Source organism: Chelonia mydas, chromosome 1, assembly GCF_015237465.2.
Source record: "Chelonia mydas isolate rCheMyd1 chromosome 1, rCheMyd1.pri.v2, whole genome shotgun sequence".
In the NCBI taxonomy this organism is placed as follows: Eukaryota; Metazoa; Chordata; order Testudines; family Cheloniidae; genus Chelonia; species Chelonia mydas.
Window position 1 is genome coordinate 5,414,638 of NC_057849.1, and position 14,612 is coordinate 5,429,249.

At 45.1% G+C, this 14,612-nt stretch overlaps 1 protein-coding gene across 1 annotated transcript; it reads left to right on the plus strand.

Moving 5' to 3' along the window:
- Positions 1-4,563: 4,563 nt before the first annotated feature.
- On the plus strand, positions 4,564-6,424 carry LOC119565293 (putative olfactory receptor 52P1). The gene has a single exon (XM_037889795.2). The coding sequence runs from the start codon at positions 4,603-4,605 to the stop codon at positions 5,653-5,655; it is 1,053 nt and encodes a 350-aa protein (XP_037745723.2). The 5' UTR covers positions 4,564-4,602; the 3' UTR covers positions 5,656-6,424.
- The last annotated feature ends 8,188 nt before the right edge of the window (positions 6,425-14,612 follow it).

Below are 14,612 nucleotides of genomic sequence, written 5' to 3' on the forward strand. Positions count from 1 at the left end.
GTCAAGTTTTGGGATAAGAATTTGATGACTGATGTTCAACCTTATAGTAAGTCTAGTTCATAGTTAATAGCTGCAAACAGATTTAAATCTCATCACAGCAGAGAAACTTGGTTTGCAGTGTCTGAATGGGGAAACTGAGGCACACCACCTCAGGGCCTTGAAGGCTGGGTGCCAAGAGAACTGTAACACACCCTGCCTTTGAGCTAGTCGGTGACTAACCCTCTTGTAGCAAACTAAGGGGGGAGGTGAGACATTCTCTATCATCGGGGAGCGTAGTGTAACCGCCATAGTCCTCATTTTCATATAAACATGATTTTACATATGAAGCATGCCTTGTAAGGTCTCAGGGGAAAGGTTATGATCTGCTGAAAGTCATGTCTCTGTCCATACATATGTATCATTAATGTACATGGAGTTAGGAGAATGGTGTTGTATGGCGGTCACTAAAACATGCTGGAAGTCGGGGAATAAGTCAGATATTAGCTCTCCAGAGGCAACAGCAAGGAAAGTGACCAATAGCAGGGCAGGGTGTCAAACAACCCATCAAGGGCCCTTTTCCAGCAAGGGAGCTCCAATGCAATGACTAACGTGCACGAGGCCCCACAAAGGGAATTGCTCAATCTTGCTTGGAGAGACTCAGCAATGCCCCCCAGACATGCCTGGACTTGCATGCCTGGACATGCATGGCCCCCCAAGCACATGGACTGAGGGTATAAAACAGACAGAGTGGACACATGTTAGGGGGCTTATTCCTTCACGCACTTACTTCCCTGTTCCTTCTCGCATGAACAGAGAGCAACAATACCCAAAGTCCAAAGGTGCAAACAATTCCCTGTTTATTGGGGTGAACTTCCAGCAAGCATGATTCCAGTTTCATAGAATCATAGAATATCAGGGTTGGAAGGGACCTCAGGAGCTCATCTAGTTTCCTTCCTTAGTGTCCCCCTTCCCAGCTCTGACACCACAGAGACTTACACCTGTGTCCCTGTTCCCATTCCTGCCCTTAGCCAAACATGAGTCCAATTTCCCCATCCCCATTCCCTGTTCCCATTTCCCCCTTTAGCAAAACATGATTCCAGTTTCCTTACCCCCATTCCCTGTTCCCATTTCCCCCACCCACCCACACACCCACCCACCCCTTCAGGTTAACCTGTCCCCCCTGATTTTCAGGTTTGACTTGTTTTTTCACCTCCCTTTCCTGGAGGGCCATAATCTGAGTCTTCTAGTAACTTGTTTGCTGACCAGATGTATTCATTATTTGCAGTTCCTTTGTGCTCATTGGCTAGGTAATTTGCATTTACACAGAGGCTTACTAGCTTGCTTCTGGATCCAAAGCTGTAAGCAACTCAGAGACTGTCTTAAAAGGGAAACATTCCACTTCCACTAGAGTTCTGATTTCTTTCCACTTTCATCTCCTGCTCCAAAACACACAGAGATCTGAAAAATAAAGCACAACCTATTGTGGCCCCTTTTGGAGCCCTAATGGGATTCTAATTAAGTACCATGTTTTGTTTGCATTTCTTTTACCCCTTCTCCAATATATACTGCACACATCCTGGGAAAATGCACATTCCTTCCATATAGTTTAACCTCCATAACATTATATTAGCCATATTAATTTTACACAAGGTGTAACTGCCTCCCATGCCCACAGAGTTTTCATGCACACCCACCAAAACAACAATCTGATCCCCCAGAGCCACCCCAAGGCTCAGTGTTCCCATCATTCCTCCCATTTTCCTTCTCTTCTACCTGTGCGCACACACAGAATTCTCCTCTGCCCAACATCCCCTGCACTGTGATCACTCCCCTACACAACTGTACCTCGATTACACTTCCATCTTGTACAACTAGACACAACCAGGGGCAGCCAAGTTAAGTTTCAATAGAAACCCCTTACGTCCTTTCGCGATTTTGATTACATTACCCAAGTCAAATAATTTTGATCAGATTCTCTCTCTGCCTGCTGCCTGCAGCAGGCAGCTTATAGACGTTTTCTGTGGGAAAAGGGCCCATTTTCCCTCAGAATAGCTGTAAAGCCTTCTGGGGATAGAAGCGTAGTGGTGGGAGTAGCCACTCTCCCTGACCCCCTCTTGGGTAATTTAATTGCCAAGCTTTCATCCAATTTGACTGCACAGAGTTGCACATACAGTTACAGTGATATAACTGGGTTTGATCATTAAACAAAAATGTCCCTCTTGTAACACCACAACAGTTACCTTTCACCATTTCCACAACTCCCAAATGTTTACTTTCCTGCAAACCCTGTATTATCAATTTTTGCAAAAGCTATTTGTAACTTTTCACTCACTTCTTTAAATCACTTACTCCTACATTAGTTCTTTAAGGTAGTGCAATTTGTCTGTAAGAACTTAGCCACCAAGTACAATTATTGCCACACAGCTGCCTTAACCTGTGTTGTCTTTACCTTGAGACTGTTCAAAGAGGCAGTAAAACATTTGTCTCCATGGATGCCCATGGATCTTTTACTCCAAAAATTCCAGTGGAATACAGCAGACCTCCTTCATACTTTCTCCAAAATCACCAAAAACATTTCACATAAGTATCCAAAGTACCCTCCATTAAAACTTCAGAAAAACAAAAGAGTGTGGAAAGGCAGGTTGCACTTTGAAACTCTTTTTTTCTTCCCCTTCTTTCTCTCCACTCCCCCAGGACCAAGTCCCAGATCCAGTCTTTAAAGGTGGTCTGTTAACTCTGCTTTTGACTTTAAACCCTGTTGTGTCAAATCATCTTTCACTCCCCCTAACTAATTTACAACCCTTCAGCTGCCCTTGCTGAAGCAGCACCAAACTTGAAAGATTCCTGGCAGCTTCCCATAATGCTGCCCTTACTTCAAACCTCTCACAAGGGGACTGAAGTGCCTCCTTTCCCTGGAAGGCATTCAGTTCCCATGGGCAGGGACCTTCTTCCACTACCCATATACCAAGGAGGGTCTGCTCCTCAGCTACCCCCCATCCCTCTGGGTCCCCCAACACAACATACTGAGCCCTTCTCCTGCCCTCACCTTCACTGGAAGCAACTGAGACACTGAGAAGAAGGCAAGACTCCAACAGGGGAGATTGGCCCAGGTTTAAGCAACAAACTTGTATATTAAGGACTGCAGTATCCAGTGGGGTGAGAAAAATCCTTAATCTAGATGTTGCCCTGTCTAATAGGATTGAGAGTTTAGACTGTGTGCTTACATTTTCTTTTCTTTTGGTAACCACTCTGACTTTTTGCCTGTCACTGAATATCACTTAAATTCTATCTTTGTAGTTAATACATTTGTTGTTTATTCTACCTGAAGCAGTGTGTTTGGTTTGAAGCATGTAAGAGACTCCCCTTGGGATAACAAGCCTGGGGCATCTCCATTTCTTTCTTAAACTGACAAACTCATATAAGCTTGCAGTGTCCTGCAGGCACACCTGGACACTGCAAGAGTAAGGTTGTGTCTGGGAAAGGAGATATTGGCTAGTGTGATTCGGTCGCATAATCCAAAGAATAGCTTACATGCCAGAGACTGTGCCTGAACAGCCCAGGAGTGGGGGTTCTTACAGCTGAGCAGGGTAAGGCTGGCTCCCAGAGTCAAGGACTGGAGTGCCCTAACAGATCACAAGGCTAGATAACACCAGAGGGGAACATCATAGGGGCGCAGAGCATCATGTAGGTGGACAGGTGGGCAGTGCTGCTGAAATTATTTTTTTCTTTGTGATTGTTGGTCCAAGGCCAGCTTTGGGACCTTTCTTGGTACAGAGTGCGTTTGGGGAGTTTCAGGGTCTCTTTACCCTGGCAAGCCACAGAACTACAATCTGGGTGTCATAAGTTTTACTCAGTTTTGTTTCCAATTGTTGTTGTTGTCTAACTTCAGGCATTTCACTGGTAGAATTAGCTATTGGGTTTTTTTGTAACAATGTATCCCGTATTGTTCATTGTGATATGGAGATATGATTATATGATTATAGCATAATTATGATACAGTTTATGCAAGATGGGTCATGTAAGATGTCATTGGAAAAGTTATGACTTTCTGAATACGGTTATCCTATTTGTATAAATTTATAATTTTTGTCAGAAGTACTGAATATTGACGACTTCTCTGTATTTCAAATGTAGTTATAAGTGAGCAACACCCACTAGGGAACTTGGTGTCAGTCTAGATAGCTGGTTGGGAAGGGCCTATTCAGGGCAATTAGACTTTGGGGGAAACAATAGGCCTTTAGAGAAACTTATCTCCCACCTGGTGAGCCTCCCTGAGAATGCTTCAGACAGCCTATACATAATGGATGCTATGACTCTAAAAGGCCATGTGACCAGGCCACATAACTCTGGACTCCATTTTGGGGAGTCTGTAATTTTCCCACAAACTAGTCTGGAAACTAAGTTTTGAAACAAACAGTTCCCGCCATATACTAAATCTATGGAAAGCAGGGAGTGACATCGTCGGTGGTTCTTCACTCCTCACTCAAGAAGACTCCGAGAATGTTCATAACTATAACATATTTACCACATTATTTGTTACAAATAATAACCCCTTTGCTGTGCTTTTCTCCCTTTACAGGCACCTTGAGCATTTCTGAGTCTTATCGATGCACCAACCGCGTCATGGCACCTTTCAACTTCACCCACTCTGACGCTTCAACTTTCATCCTAATGGGCATCCCTGGCCTGGAGGCTGCCCACATCTGGATTTCCATCCCTTTCTTTACATTCTACATTATCAGTCTGTTGGGAAATTTCACACTTCTGTCTGTTGTAGGTAAGGAGCAGACTCTGCAGAAGCCTATGTACCTGCTGCTCTGCATACTGGCACTTACAGACATTGCAACACCTACCTTTGTTGTGCCAAAGGCACTGGGCATATTTTGGTTCAATTTGAAAGGCATTACTGTGGCTGGCTGCCTCACCCAGATGTTCTTCCTCCACACGATTTCTGTGATGCACTCATCCACCCTGGTGACAATGGCCTTCGATCGCTACGTTGCCATATGTAACCCTCTGAGATATGCCACCATCCTCAGCAATGCACAAATAGCTAAGCTAGGGCTTGCAGGTTTGATAAGAGCTGTTCTCTTCATTCTGCCCCTACCCCTTCTCCTGAGTCAGCAGACATTCTGTGCCAACCACATTATCCCCCACACACAATGTGAGCACATAGCTATGGTGAAGATGGTGTGTGGGGACATCACAGTCAGCAGGATATATGGCTTTGTGCTAACATTTGTAATCAATGGGTTTGACCTGACGCTCATTGCCATGTCGTATGGTTTGATCATCAGGGCCGTCCTCAGAATCTCCTCTCAGAAAGCCCACCAGAAAGCCCTCAACACTTGCACAGCCCACATCTGTGTGATGCTGACATATTATACCCCTACCTTCTTCTCCATTCTTACACACCACTTTGGTCAAGGCATCGCACCCTATGTTCATATCATCTTAGCTGACCTCTATCTCCTCATCCCTCCCATGCTCAACCCTATCATTTATGGGGTCAAAACCAAAGAGCTTCGTGACAAAGTAGTCAAATACACCTGCAGAAGTTCTGCAGACACAAAGTTCACGCAAAGTTCTGCAGACACAAGAGACGATATCTTCTCAGGCCTGCAGTGTCCACCAGGGAACTGTCAAATTGTCAGAGAGTATGTGAAACAGCACTAAGTGGGATGCGGTTTGGGAGGAAGACCAGAAGTTCTGTGAGCGCCATGGTTCCCCAGTTACCCCTCGCATGGAGGAAGAGTATGCTCACAAACAACCTGTAAAAAAAGCCAGCCTTCCTTGACTATGCAGTTCTTACAAGTTGTACCTTCTGGCAGAGGAAAAATCCTTTCACCAGTAAAGGGTTAAGAAGCTAAGGTAACCTCGCTGGCACCTGACCCAAAATGACCAATGAGGGACAAGGTACTTTCAAATCTGGAGGTGGGGAAAAGCTTTTGTCAGTCTGTGTGATACCGTTGTGGGAACACATCAAGGACGCAAGCCCTTCAAATCCTGTACAGTTAGTAAGAAATCTAGCTAGAAAATGTGTTCAGATTTCCTTGTTTTGGCTTGGAAATTCGCTGTGCTGGAGGACATGTGTATTCCTGTTTTTTGTATCTTTTTGTAACCTAAGGTTTTGCCTAGAGGGATTCTCTATGTTTTGAATCTGACTGCCTGTAAGATTATCTTCCATTCTGATCTTACAGAGTTGTCTGAAGCTTTAAGTTATAAGTTTTAAGCATAAGCTTTCATTGAAGTAGGTTTTTTCCCACAAAAGCTTATGCCCAAATAAATCTGTTAGTCCATAAGGTTCCACCAGAGTCCTCATTGTTATTAAGACCCTGCTTAAACATATAACTGTATTGTTGCTAGGATATAACACAAAGTCTCTACTTTCTTATAAATGTGTATTGGATGTAATCAACACCAAGCTCCCTTTGGACTAATAACAGAAATCTGGTGTGGAAACTTAGTTGTGCAAAACCTTAATAAACTTACTTGGGAAATTATTCCAATATCTGCCTTTCTGGTCATATTGGGGAGGGACAGGAATCACTTTGATGAAGTCATAAAGAAATTGGGGAAACAGCTGACTGAGAAGATGGAGGCTGACAGCCCGGTGGGAGGATGAGTAGAAGTGACTGAGTTGGTAGGAATAGGGGAGGACAAATATGATGCTGTGGAGGACACTTCAAGCCTGGTCCATGGGCCTGCAATGACCACAGACCTCGAGAGCATCCAGAATGCATTCACCCGGGGAGTGGATATCCTGGTCCACAACACAATTATTTTCAGGAAGAGGGGCAGACCAGTTGAATTGTCATGCCTAAGGTTTTTTGTCACAGATAGTTTTAGTAAAAGTCACCAACAGGTCACGAGGGTCTGGGGGTGGGGAGAGACTGAAATGGGAAAGATTAAAGCCTGATCAGGAGTATGAGAGCCTGAGCCACACTTCAGGACGGGTGAGGGTCCAGCACCTACTGCCACTGCAGATAACAGCTCTGTGGCCCCCACTGCAGCCCCAGCACATCAGAGGTCCAGAGCCTGTGCTGCAAGCCATGTGAGAGAGCCCCACGGCTCCTACTGCCAGTGGAAGCTCAGAGATCTGGGTCCCCACACGGCCAACAGCAACTTGGAGTACCATATACCCCACCGCCCAAGGTGGCTGAAAGCTGCTGGTTCCTTGGCCACACATGGCAACTGAGAGCTCAGGAGCCTCCACCCGCTGCCCCAGGGCTGAAGTGGTAAATGTCACAGAGGTCTTCGAAAGTCATGGAATCCGTGACTTCTATAGACTTAATCTTATCCTTAGCCATGTCTATGAACAAAAAGAAGCTTACAAGAAGTGGAAGGTTGGACATATGACCAGGGAAGAGTATAAAAATATTGCTCGGGCATGTAGGAAAGATATCAGGAGGGCCAAATCGCACCTGGAGCTGCAGCTAGCAAGAGATGTCAAGAGTAACAAGAAGGGTTTCTTCAGGTATGTTGGCAACAAGAAGAAAGCCAAGGAAAGTGTGGGCCCCTTACTGAATGAGGGAGGCAACCTAGTGACAGAGGATGTGGAAAAAGCTAACGTACTCAATGCTTTTTTTGCCTCTGTTTTCACTAACAAGGTCAGCTCCCAGACTGCTGCGCTGGGCATCACAAAATGGGGAAGAGATGGCCAGCCCTCTGTAGAGATAGAGGTGGTTAGGGACTATTTAGAAAAACTGGACGTGCACAAGTCCATGGGGCCGGACGAATTGCATCCGAGAGTGCTGAAGGAATTGGCGGCTGTGATTGCAGAGCCCTTGGCCATTATCTTTGAAAACTCGTGGCGAACGGGGGAAGTCCCGGATGACTGGAAAAAGGCTAATGTAGTGCCCATCTTTAAAAAAGGGAAGAAGGAGGATCCTGGGAACTACAGGCCAGTCAGCCTCACCTCAGTCCCTGGAAAAATCATGGAGCAGGTCCTCAAAGAATCAATCCTGAAGCACTTAGAGGAGAGGAAAGTGATCAGGAACAGTCAGCATGGATTCACCAAGGGAAGGTCATGCCTGACTAATCTAATCGCCTTTTATGATGAGATTACTGGTTCTGTGGATGAAGGGAAAGCAGTGGATGTATTGTTTCTTGACTTTAGCAAAGCTTTTGACACGGTCTCCCACAGCATTCTTGTCAGCAAGTTAAGGAAGTATGGGCTGGATGAATGCACTATAAGGTGGGTAGAAAGCTGGCTAGATTGTCGGGCTCAACGGGTAGTGATCAATGGCTCCATGTCTAGTTGGCAGCCGGTGTCAAGTGGAGTGCCCCAGGGGTCGGTCCTGGGGCCGGTTTTGTTCAATATCTTCATAAATGATCTGGAGGATGGTGTGGATTGCACTCTCAGCAAATTTGCGGATGATACTAAATTGGGAGGAGTGGTAGATACGCTGGAGGGGAGGGATAGGATACAGAAGGACCTAGACAAATTGGAGGATTGGGCCAAAAGAAATCTGATGAGGTTCAATAAGGATAAGTGCAGGGTCCTGCACTTAGGACGGAAGAACCCAATGCACCGCTACAGACTAGGGACCGAATGGCTAGGCAGCAGTTCTGCGGAAAAGGACCTAGGGGTGACAGTGGACGAGAAGCTGGATATGAGTCAGCAGTGTGCCCTTGTTGCCAAGAAGGCCAATGGCATTTTGGGATGTATAAGTAGGGGCATAGCGAGCAGATCGAGGGACGTGATCGTTCCCCTCTATTCGACACTGGTGAGGCCTCATCTGGAGTACTGTGTCCAGTTTTGGGCCCCACACTACAAGAAGGATGTGGATAAATTGGAAAGAGTCCAGCGAAGGGCAACAAAAATGATTAGGGGTCTAGAGCACATGACTTATGAGGAGAGGCTGAGGGAGCTGGGATTGTTTAGTCTGCAGAAGAGAAGAATGAGGGGGGATTTGATAGCTGCTTTCAACTACCTGAAAGGGGGTTCCAAAGAGGATGGCTCTAGACTGTTCTCAATGGTAGCAGATGACAGAACGAGGAGTAATGGTCTCAAGTTGCAATGGGGGAGGTTTAGATTGGATATTAGGAAAAACTTTTTCACTAAGAGGGTGGTGAAACACTGGAATGCGTTACCTAGGGAGGTGGTAGAATCTCCTTCCTTACAGGTTTTTAAGGTCAGGCTTGACATAGCCCTGGCTGGGATGATTTAACTGGGACTTGGTCCTGCTTTGAGCAGGGGGTTGGACTAGATGACCTTCTGGGGTCCCTTCCAACCCTGATATTCTATGATTCTATGATTCTATGAACTCTCTGTGGTGAATGGAGAAGTGGTGGAACCCTAGTGACTGAGACAGTGGAAATACTTTGTGCAGGAGGCAAAACAATCACTGACTTGCCACAGACAGTAGAATTGTTCATCCCTGGATTCAGACTGTTATCCAGAATTGTTAAGACCTGGAATGTGTTGCCTCTGTAACACTGTTCAGTGCTTCTCTCCTTGGAGCTCCAATATTATCAGCATTGGCAGGTGAGGCAACCTACTAATTTAGCAGTCCTTGATGTTATTCAGAAAGAAAGACCACAGGCATGGTTCGATGACAAAGGCATCCGGAGAGGTTTATTTCCCTCTCGGCATAATCCCATCACCCTGGGTATGAGCAAAATGAGTGAATTACCTTATGAAAGTCCTTTTCTGGGTGGTAATACCCCAATAAATCCTTAAAGATCAAGGACTACTGAGGGTAAAGACATTAAGAATGTTGATCTACCATCTCCAAACCGATGGGTTAGTAGAGTGATTTCAAGGAACTGTTCTGGAGACATTAATGAATTCTGTAGCCTCAGATTCCAAACATTACGATCAACTCCTCCCCAACCTCCTTTACCCAATCAGAGAGGTGCCTCAAGCCTTCAAGTTTTCTCCCTTTGAACTGTTGTCTGGGAAGTCCCCAGGTAATGAACAGAGTCCAATACATTCTTCAATTAAGAAATTGCCTCGGGACTTTGTGAGTGTTTGCTCGAAGAATTTTGCTAAATGCACAGCAGGCACAAGAGAAGGCCGATAACAAAGGGGTCCAGCTGTGAGTGTTACGCCTGGGTCATTGAGTGTTATAGTTACAACCAAGCTTGCTCTTCAAATGACTGGTTCATTGGCAGGGACTGTCTGAGGTAGTGAGACATGTGGGCCCCATCGACTACAAGGAGCACCATCCAGAGAAGAAAAAGGAGACTAAGATAAGAACATAAAAACAGCCATGCTGGTCAGACCAATGGTCCATCTAGTCCAGTATCCTGTCTTCTGACAGTGACCAATACCAGGTGCTTCAGACTGAAAGAACAGAACAGGCTGTTCTTGAGGGATCCATCTCCTGTTCTCCAGTCCAAGCATAGGCAGTCAGATGCCAGGGACTCCCAGATCATGGGGTTAATTCCCTGAATATCTTATCCTGCAGCCTATTAATTTCCTTCAGTCATCCCTGGTTCTGGTGTAATGGGAAGGAGTAAACAAGACTTCCACAATTAAATTACTCCTAATGAAAAAACAGAGTAAAAGAACTAAAAAAGAGCTTAGGAACCATGTAAAACAAACAGTGAGATATGAAAAGGCATCTTTTAAAAAGTGGAAGTCAAATCCTAGTGAGGTATATAGAAAGGACCGTAAACACTGCCAAATTAAGTGTAAAAATGTAATAAGAAAAGCCAAAAAGGAGTTGCAGAACAGCTAGCCAAAAACTTAAAAGTTAAGAACAAAATGTTTTTAAGTACATCAGAAGCAGGAAGCCTCTTTAAACAACCAGTAGGACCCCTGGACAATTGAGATACAAAAGGAGCACTTAAAGATGATAAAGTCATTATGGAGAAACTAAATGAATTCTTTGCTTCAGTCTTCACGGCTGAGGACGTTAGAGAGATTCCCAAAACTGAGCCATCTTCATAACATCAGCTAACAGGATGTTAGGAATCATTAAAAAAGGGAGAGAGAATAAGACGGAGAATATTTTATTGCCTTATATAAATCCATGGTGCTCCCACATCTTCAATACTGCCTACAGATGTGGTCTCCTCATCTCAAAAAGGATATACTGGCATTAGAAAAGGTTCAGAGAAGGGCAACTAAAATGATTAGGGGTTTGGAACAGCTCCCATATGAGAAGAGATTAAAGAGGCTAGGACTTTTCAGGTTGGAAAAGAGGAGAAGTTTAGACTTGAAATTGGGTGAAGGTTTCTAACCATCAAAGGAGTGAAGTTCTGGAATAGCCTTCCGAGGGAAGCAGTGGGGGCAAAAGACCTATCTGGCTTCAAGATTAAGCTCGATAAGTTTATGGAGGAGATGGTATGTTGCAATAACATGATTTTGGCAATTAATTGATCTTTGGTAAATAGGCCCAATGGCCTATGATGGGATGTTAGATGGGGTGGGATCTGAGTTACTACAGAGAATTCTTTCCTGGGTATCTGGTTGGTGAATCTTGCGCACGTGCTCTGGGTTCAGCTGATCACCATATTTGGGGTTGGGAAGGAATTTTCCTCCAGGGCAGACTGGAAGAGGCCCTGGGGGTTTTTCGCCTTCCTCTGTAGCATGGGGCACGGGTCACTTGCTGGAGGATTCTCTGCACTTGAAGTCTTTAATCCATGATTTGAGGACTTCAATAGCTCAGTCATAGGTGAGAGGTTTATTGCAGGAGTGGGTGGGTGAGATTCTGTGGCCTGCATTGTGCAGGAGCTCAAACTAGATGATCATAATGGTCCCTTCTGACCTTAATATCTATGAATCTAAAAGACTAAGGGGGGATATGATAGAGGTATATAAAATCATGAGTGGTGTGGAGACAGTGAATAAGGAAAAGTTATTTACTTTTTCCCATAATATAAAAACTAGGGTCCACCAAATGAAATGAATGGGCAACAGGTTTAAAACCAAGAAAAGGAAGTTCTTCTTCACTCAGCACACAGTCAACTTGTGGAACTCCTTGTCGGAGGAGGTTGTGAAGGCTAGGACTGTAACAGGGTTTAAAAGAGAACTGGATAAATTCATGGAGGTTAAGTCCTTTAATGGCTATTAGCCAGGATGTGTAAGGAATGGTGTCCCTAGTCTTTGTTTGTCAGACTGGAGATGGATGGCAGGAGAGAGATCACTTGATCATTACCTGGTAGGTTCACACACTCCGTTGCACCTGGCATTGGCCATTGTCAGTAGACAGGATACTGGGCTGGATGGACCTTTGGTATGACCCAGTATGGTCATTCTTATGTTCTCCCCAAAGTTAGACATTCCGGCTTTTATCAATTCTTGAAAGATTTCACCAATTACACATCTGTTTATACGTCACTAAAATCCAACTGATCATTTTCTAACAGTTCCCTAATGTAAGTGGGGAACTATTGTTGGGATCTTTCCTGGCTTTTGCGTAACCCCAAGGGAACTGGCTAGTGAAAGATTCCGAGTCTCTACTCCCACTCCTTTTTCCCAGAGGCCTGCCTGACCTCATGGACTCCCCTTCCACTCTCCTGTGTGGAAGAGTCCTCGTAATGGCGATATGGCTGAGTCGAAGATTCCTGGAAGGCTGAACCCCCAGTCTCATCGTGGTCACTTAGGACAGGGGCTAGGGTGTCCCCACTCTGGGGTATTCTCTTCACACAGGACACTTCTCTGACCCACTGATCACTGCATTAACTTCAAACCAACTAGAATGTGTTAAACAGCGACTGAAAGAAAATTGAAGAGGAGTACTTGTGGCACCTTAGAGACTAACCAGTTTATTTGAGCATAAGCTTTCATGAGCTACAGCTCACTTCATTGGATGAATTTAGTGGAAAATACAGTGAGGAAATTTATATACACACAGAACATGAAGGAAAAAAAACGGTAAGGAGAGTGATCACTTAAGATGAGCTATTACCAGCAGGAGAGCAGGGCGGGGGGCGGGGGGGAGAGGGGTGAAAAGTTTCTGTAGTGATAATCAAGGTGGGCCATTTCCAGCAGTTAACAAGAACATCTGAGGAACAGTGGGCGGGGGTGGAGGAAATAAACATGGGGAAACAGTTTTACTTTGTTTAATGACCCATCCATTCACAGTCTCTATTCAAGCCTAAGTTAATTGTGTCCAGTTTGCAAATCAATTCCAATTCAGCAGTCTCTCGTTGGAGTCTGTTTTTGAAAGTTTTTTTGTTGTAATATAGCCACTTACATGTCTGTAATAGCATGACAAGAGAGATTGAAGTGTTCTCTGACTGGTTTATGAATGTTATAATTCTTGACATCTGATTTGTGTCCATTTATTCTTTTAGAGACTGTCCAGTTTGGCCAATGTACATGGCAGAGGGGCATTGCTGGCACATGATGGCATATATCATATTGGTAGATGTGCAGGTGAACGAGCCTCTGATAGTGTGGACATCTACACATCTACCAATGTGATATGCCTGGACAGTCCCTACATAAAAGAATAAATGGACACAAATCTCCCCTCCCCCTCCGCCCTGCTCTCCTGCTGGTAATAGCTCATCTTAAGTGATCACTCTCCTCACAGGTTTGGGTTTATTTTTTTCCTTCATATTCTGTTTGTATATAAATTTCCTCACTGTATTTTCCACTAAATGCATCCGATGAAGTGAGCTGTAGCTCACGAAAGCTTATGCTCAAATAAATTGGTTAGTCTCTAAATTGCCACAAGTACTCCTATTCTTTTTGCGAGTACAGACTAAAATGGCTGCTACTCTGAAACCGGAAAGAAAATTAAGGATAAATGGGAAAGTTCAAGGAAACAAGGAACCCCGTGCTGACAAACAGCCATCTCTGGGACCTAAGAAATGTTCTCTTTGTGTTCATCACACATCCCAGGCCCCCTGCCAGCCTCTAGTTGTGCTGTGGTGATACTGCCAAGTCAGACACTGGCTTTTGTAGTGGCCACATACCCTCAGGCTCTAGGTGGTGGGACCCTTCTCCCCAGCATCTGGCCCTACATCAGATTGACGTCCTCTCTCCTGAGTCCAGTCTTCAAGGCCCTCCGGTATGGTGACTTCTCCCTCTGCTGGGCCCTCTGTCCATGGCCCCAACTTGCTCTCCTGAGCCGCTCATTGTGATCGGCTACCTTGTTACTAGTTGCCGGGATCCACTGTCCTGGCTCTGTCCCTGCAGCTCCCTACTGTAGCTCAGCCGTGGCTCCCCGTTGGTGTAGCAGGTTTGTGCGGATCCAGCTCCCGGTTCTGGTCTGCTCCAGCTGCAGCTCCCCAGCTCTGCCCCAGCACTGCTGCCTTCAACTCTTCTGGCTTCTTGTGTGTTTGGTTGTCATGCTAATAGCACCTTGTTGTTGCTATGGCAACTGAGTTAGCTTATTAGGGGATAGCCCAGCCAGTTTGGGCTGGTTTGGTTAGTTCAGTGTGTGGAAAATAAATGGCTGCTTTCATGGCTCACCGCTCTCTGTGTCTCAAGTGATTTCTTCCTAAACTGCTGCCCCCAAGGATACAACAAAGTGGCAATGAGAATGGGATCCTTGTGCTGCCCCAGCCACAGAAGGAAGTAGAAGTCAAGGCAAAGAAACAAACAAACAAACAAAAAATCCTACCAAAATCTTTTAGCTGTTGGAAGGGGGTGAGAACTGGCTTGTTTGCACTGACTGTGTTGGCTTGTTGGCACTGAATGTGCCTAAACTAAACTAAACTAAACTAAA